This window comes from Bos javanicus, chromosome 2 (genome assembly GCF_032452875.1).
Source record: "Bos javanicus breed banteng chromosome 2, ARS-OSU_banteng_1.0, whole genome shotgun sequence".
NCBI lineage: Eukaryota > Metazoa > Chordata > Mammalia > Artiodactyla > Bovidae > Bos > Bos javanicus.
In genome coordinates this window covers 129,442,042-129,448,730 of record NC_083869.1, presented here as the reverse complement: position 1 = coordinate 129,448,730, position 6,689 = coordinate 129,442,042, and the positions used below count along the sequence as shown (strand labels likewise).

The window sequence follows — 6,689 nt, the reverse complement described above, 5'->3', positions numbered from 1 at the left end:
AATGCAGACTCACGCAGTACTCCTCGAGGCCTGTCTAGCAGCTTGGCGCTCTTTCCTTTTCTTGTCTGGTGGCTTGGCTAAGACAATTTCAATTTCTTCTCCTTCTATTTCTTTGCCATTCATTTCATCCATGGCCTATGCAAAATTAGAAACAAATTTATTTTACAAGTAACAGTACCTTAAACATAACATTGTCTGTACCATTTAATACACCTCATAAACAATTTAATTCACAACTGTTTTAATTTCCAAGAAGAATATAGCCACCAAATTTTAAAAAATACACAAAATACTTATTCCCCTCAACCTTACTTTATGTGCAAGTTACACTGAGAATAAAACTGATGTCCTATTATTATATTTAAAAAGATAAAGCAGAGAGCTGCTTGTTACTGCTCCTTAATTGCAAGTAACTAATTCCTCCAAGCTAAGGCCAAAACAAACAGCAAATTCCCATCTGGAGAACATGCCAGTATTAACAAACTTTTCAGGATTAAAATTTTTAAACAAACATGGCATTCACCCTGTAGGTCTTAAACTGTTCTTTAATAAAAATATCAAGAATTTGAAATATAAATGAGACTATCGGTGAAATTCAACATGATACTAACCAAAAAAAAAAAGAAAAAAAGCATCTTCCCCACCCCAACAATGCTTAACCTGGTATATACTTTACCTGAATGGTTAAAAGCACAGAGCCCAGCAAAGGCTTGAACTAATTAAGACTCAAGTACTCATCTGGAAGCAGTAATCAAAAGTATTCCGGGCTCTAGTTTTTTATTTCTATCATTCCACCTAATAACTTCTGCCATACTTCAAGGTTCAGGTAACTCAGTAACCAAGTATTACCTCCTCACCAGTTTTTCTGTTTCCCAATACAACCCTCTCTGGACATACATAATAAAATGCTCTAACCCTAAAGAACATTTTAGTGATTTACAAGTATCCAGACAAAAGATTAAATCAGTATCTTCCTCTTACCGAGTTTTTTCCCCTTTACCACCTAAGCTTTTGGCTGCTTCAACTAAAGCAATTAAATGAATCTATAAAAGCTTCCTGGTATAAACAAAAGAACAGAGCATCTGTCTATACTCTTTCCTCTGGCTATCTTCTAGGCTAGAAATCTTACAATTTCAGAAATCGCTTTGGCAAACCACCCTTGAAAATTATTTTCAATTATGAACAATCAGTTATTTAATACCAAGTAAATCAAAATGAATATTTAGAAGGTATAAATTTATTAGTTATCTGTCCTTCCTATCACTCGCAATTCAGAAGCCAAACAAGTTCTGTACTAAGCTATGAATTTTATAAGCAATACTGTCTCAGTAATTAGCTTCCATCAAAAAGCAAACCAATAAATTCTACTAGTCAAAGATTCTATAAGGCACATTTTAAAGCAGTACCCTGGTCAGGAAATAAAACCTGCCCTAATTAGGGGGGCGCTTTACTGACAAAACATGCAAAAAAAGAACCAGGCCTGAGTCACCAAGGGTTTTAGATCTATCTCCCCAATTATATAAAAAATCTTTTATTTTTGCCCTGTGTTTTGTTTTGTCAGCCCCTCCCCTCCCCTTTTCTCCAGAAGGGAGAGAGGGACAAGAGGAAGAAACTGAAAATTTCAGCCATTAAAGATGATATTGATCCACTATCAACGGAAAGCAGCAGAGTACTCAGGTTATATGTTCTAGACACTATATGAAAATACTGTTTTTCATACTTTTCAAATACTATCATCAACAAGCAAATTAACTATTATATGCAAGAAATATTTCTAACAACTATTGAAACTGTGAGAACCAAAGAAAGGCAAGACTATGAAGAACTAACCATTCCCTCAGAACACACCCACTGAATTACACTGTACTAGATATGAAGCCATGTACACTACTCAGCTCCACTCATAGGTTCTTAAACAAGTAACTAAAGTAGTTACAATGTATTCACTATCATTTTGGTATTTATGGAAGCTAATTACTATTCCTTGTTAACATTTTCAAGGTATCATGCTATCAAAGCTTAGGCTTACAAAAATAATACAGAGATTAAAAGTAACTTGCCTGAGGTCACAAACTCAGTTAGTAATAATCAGGCTTTGAAATATAGAGTCTTACCTGTTACATTACTACCACTTCACAGAGATTATTAAAAGAAAGCTCCAGAGTTCGGTAAAAGCTGAAAACCAATTTCATTTGTTTATAAAGTCACTTTGTGTGTTCTAGCAAGTTTCAACAACAAAATTCACATATCAAGAAACAAAATATCAAAATTTCTACCTTAACAGCTGCTCCTCTGTCTTCGAAATGAACAAATGCATAATCTTTCAACTTCTTCACTCTTTCAAGTTTTCCAAATTCAGAAAATGACTTTTCCAATATTTCTTCTGTCACTGTAGTAGCCAAGTTTCTCACAAATAAAACTTTCACCTAATATAACAAACATACAAAACTGGCATTGGCTACTTAATTTTAGCTGAAGTCCTAAAGTATTTCTTCCTATTTTCATGGCGTAGGTGTTCTTCTCAAAAACAATTAAGTGCTAAAGGTGCTACCATAGAAGGTATGAAAACTGAGAAAATAATTGTTACCAATGTATATAAATTATCAGTTTCTTTTCCTGCCATGTTATTACAGTGCCTAATACTGTGAACAGGACCTTCAAAGGACCAAAATAAAATTATTACTAAGTTACTTTACTAATTTAATAGGGTCCCTTTGTTGTTGTTTAGCTGTTAAGTCTTGTCCAACTCTTGTGATCCTGTGGACTGAAGCCCACCAGGTTCCCCTGTCCATGGGATTTCCCGGGCAAGAAGACTGGAGTGGGTTGCCATTTCCTTCTCCAAGGGATATTCCTGACCCAGGGATCGAACCCAGGTCTCCTGCACTGGCAGGTGGATTCTTTACCTCTGAGCCACCTGGCAAGCCCAACATGGTTCATAAGTCCCCCCGAAACAAGTTTTTTTGTCCCTCCTTCCCAACCCAAGAACTGGATGAGCTCATGATTCTAAAGTTCATATGAAAAAATAAACAAGCAGTAGTAGCCAGGGAAAAAATAAGAATAAAATTTAGAGACTAGTCCTACTAGATAAAACAAACTATCAATTCATTGCTTAAGTCATTTAATCAGTGCAGTGTTGATCTGAATAACGACGAAAAGTGGACTCATACCCCATACTATATACTAGGATAAAGTCCAAATAGATGGAAAATTTAAAAGGAGGGGGATGTTTAAAGTATTAGAAGAAAATAAGAAAATAATTATGTAACACTGCACTGGAGAAGGTTTTGTTAATTTAAAATCTATATGAAGGACTAAAAAATTCAACTACTAAAAAAAGATTTCCATGTGGTAGAAAATACCGTAAGTAAAATAAAAAAAAAAAAAAAAGCATCACAAACAGTTAACCTGTCTTTTATATCAGAACTCTACAAAATAAGAAAAAGATCAACAGAAAAACAAATGAATGGAAAGATAGGCAAAATTCATGAATACATGGTTCATACAAAGAAACAAATAGTCCTTAGATGCATAAGAAATGTAAATTCAGGCAAAGAGCTATGAGATACCACTTGTTATGAAATTTGGCAAAACCAAGTTTGAGCCTATCCTCTTTTAACAAGGATAGGAAGGAACATCCTGCTGTATTCTGCTTGTGGAGAACAGAATACAAGTGCACCTCCTACAGAAAATATGGTCAGTATCTTAATAATTACAGATGCATTTCCCTTTGACCCACAAATCTATCCTATAGATATGTCTGTACTTATATTAACTGAAATGATATAAGCTTACTCATTACAGTATTATAACAACAAAAGATTAGAAACATCCAATGTCCAGCTAGTTGAATATACTATGGTACACCTACAGAATGAAAAAGTACATATCATAAAAAATTAGGAGCTGATATTAAACAAAACAATGTGAGGATACACCATTGTTAAGATTTTTTCCCCCATTTTATACCTCCAAAATAGGGATCCAATTTAAGTCAATGTGACAGACAAGCACTTGTCATAGTTTAATTGGCAGCATTTTACAATTTCTTAGCGATACATAAAATAATGGTATACTTCCTTAGAGCTAAAATACGAGATGAGATGAAATATGACAGTGAATAAAAAAACATAATTCATTAATATAGCTACCAGTAACCATTTGTGTCAGAAGTAGGGAAGGAAAGAATATGTAATTATATTTGCCTGCTAAGCACTACAAGGATAAACCAGAGACCACTAACACTGGATATCTACAAGGGACAAGGAGGAAACAGTAGTTGGAGCTAGAGGTAGAAATGGGAATTCCTTGGCTATACTTTTCTATATAATTTTGATTTGTGAACTAAGGAAATACATTACTTGTTTAGACAAAAAAATTAACATACCTACCAAACAAATTGTTGCCTTAGATAAAGGACTAAGTAAAGAGGATTTGGGGAAGACACAAATTCAAGGGGGGAAAAGTCTTCCACCTCTATCTTTAACCCCTTTAATTTCCTCAATGTTGTCATACTGACATCTATTTCTACATCAGACAGGCCTCCATTACTTTATTTACCTTCTTTTTTGAAACTCAACATAGATCTTTTTTCTTTTCTGAGATGAAACCAAAGTATCCTATATAAAAATTACCAGTTGAAATAATGTTTAAAGCACTCAGTAGGAAAAAGAAAGACACCTGTATGTACAACTGAAACTAACACAACGTTATAACTCAACTATAACCTAATATAAAATAAAAAATGCCCCCTCAATCCGTAATACTATTTTTAAAATATTTTAGAAAATGCAATACAGGCTATAGTCAGTTTCTACAAGACAGATTCAAAGTTGTAAGAGATCTTATAAAGAGATTTATCCAACTCCAATAAAATAGACAACATCCAAATTCAGAAAGTTTGCTCAAAGTCACAACTGCATTAGAAGAAACAAGTGGAATTAAAATCAAGCTAGTAATAAACAAAAATAATCAGGGCTCTTCAGATTTCTAGCTCCTTCCCTTGACTCCTATCTACTCTAGGAATATAGAAGTGTGCAACACATCTGAGTCTCTCTGGTTCATTCTCAGTGGATCTTTGTATAATCCAAAAATGTTTTTGCTTACAAAAGCTTTTATCATGTTAGTATAAACCAGGTCCCTCCTCCAAATTAATCAACAGTGAGGACTGTCACCTCAGATTCTGAAGAAGCTTGCAGAAAAGACTTTTCAATCCAGAATAACCCAACCATTCATTTATGGTCATCCACAGAGTTGTGGCCCCCAAGAGGTCAAGAGACATACACCAAAATAATCAAAAATTCACTAAAAGCCAACAGAGATGCAACTCAGATATGTCCCTTCACCCCCAGCAATCACCCAGAGGAAAGCCTAAGAACCAGGACTCACGGAACCATCCTTTACCAGGCCAAGATCCCGGCAATGAAAGTATAGGGCTTAGGAAGAAAGTGAAAGTCCACTACAGGACTTGCCATGCATAAGAGCAAACATGATAACCCTTCACCTTTCTTCATGGAGACAATACTATAAGGAAACTTGATCCATTAAAAAAGACACTAAATCTAAATAAAATTTAATTCATAGTCATAGTATGGTCAATGAAAATTATAATCCATAATCTCCAAAACATTACTTCTCTCTTTATTCCATAAGACCTTGTTTTTTTTCTTTTCTTAACATTTTTATCTTTGTATCTTTGACAGTGCCAAGCACTAATCAAACTCTCAGTAGGCATAGAAACACATAATTGAAGGGGGATTTAACGTCAGTTCTTTTTACACATTTATCTGCAGAAAAAGAAATGGTCAATGGAAATTCCTGGATACCAGGACAGGCTGTTAAATTGGTGCTAAAGCAGGTTTTTGCTTAAACAGTTAAGATCAAGAGCTACAATTTGTATTTACTGTAAAATTTGAAATATTCAAGCTTATATTCTAAGTACAAAAAGTAAATGATAACCGCACCCCCAACACAAGATACTGCATTTACCTTCGCCATGACTTCTGGATCTGGTTCTTCCACAGGGTCAGCCCATTCAACTGTAACTACATTCCCCCACACTTTCACTTTTCCACTCATCAGCCGGCGTCTGGCTTGTGCTGCGGACTTGTGATCCTCATACTCAAGGAAGCAGAACCCCCGATTCTTCTTTTTGTCATCGGGTTGATGATAGAGAATAACGTCCACCAAACCCTCTGTTAAACCAACAGCCAGATATATAAGCCAAAAGCATCCACCACACATTTAGCGCTTAGGTAGACCTAAATCCACTTGCCGAAGAGCAAAAAGTAATTGAAGAAGCCTCATAATGATCTGCTAATTATCCAGCTAGACAACTAAATCAGAATTATTAGATATGGAGCTATGGACGATATGTTATGTTCCTTTGAATTTTAGGGGCCCTGAAAGTACAGTCATAGATAGTAAGTCCAACTACTGTATTCTGACCTATAACATTCTATTTTACAATGTTTTAAAGAGTGTTTGACCTAACATGACCTTACTAAAACTTATGAAACTACTACCAAGGAACTTAAAAACCAAATATAAATTCAAGAGAACACCCAACAACTAATTATAACCAAAAATCATCCTTGACTCTTAAGTTTTTAAAAATTACTATTTTTACCAAGTAATAAATAAGTAACTGGTTAAAATGTACCTCTGATCTTAGTCCTGTACCCTCACCTTTC

The 6,689-nt window shown here is 34.7% G+C and overlaps 1 protein-coding gene across 4 annotated transcripts in view; it reads right to left on the bottom strand.

Moving 5' to 3' along the window:
- The window catches only part of HNRNPR (heterogeneous nuclear ribonucleoprotein R), a 57,031-nt gene that overhangs the window by 26,176 nt on the left and 24,166 nt on the right, over positions 1-6,689 (bottom strand). For all 4 annotated transcript variants that reach the window (XM_061393574.1, XM_061393580.1, XM_061393588.1 and 1 more), the window contains 3 exons: positions 5,986-6,191; positions 2,277-2,426; positions 14-135 (listed from right to left, as the gene is read on the bottom strand). In XM_061393574.1, the coding sequence (XP_061249558.1) occupies positions 14-135; positions 2,277-2,426; positions 5,986-6,191 (478 nt within the window). The remainder of the gene's footprint in view (positions 1-13; positions 136-2,276; positions 2,427-5,985; positions 6,192-6,689) is intronic.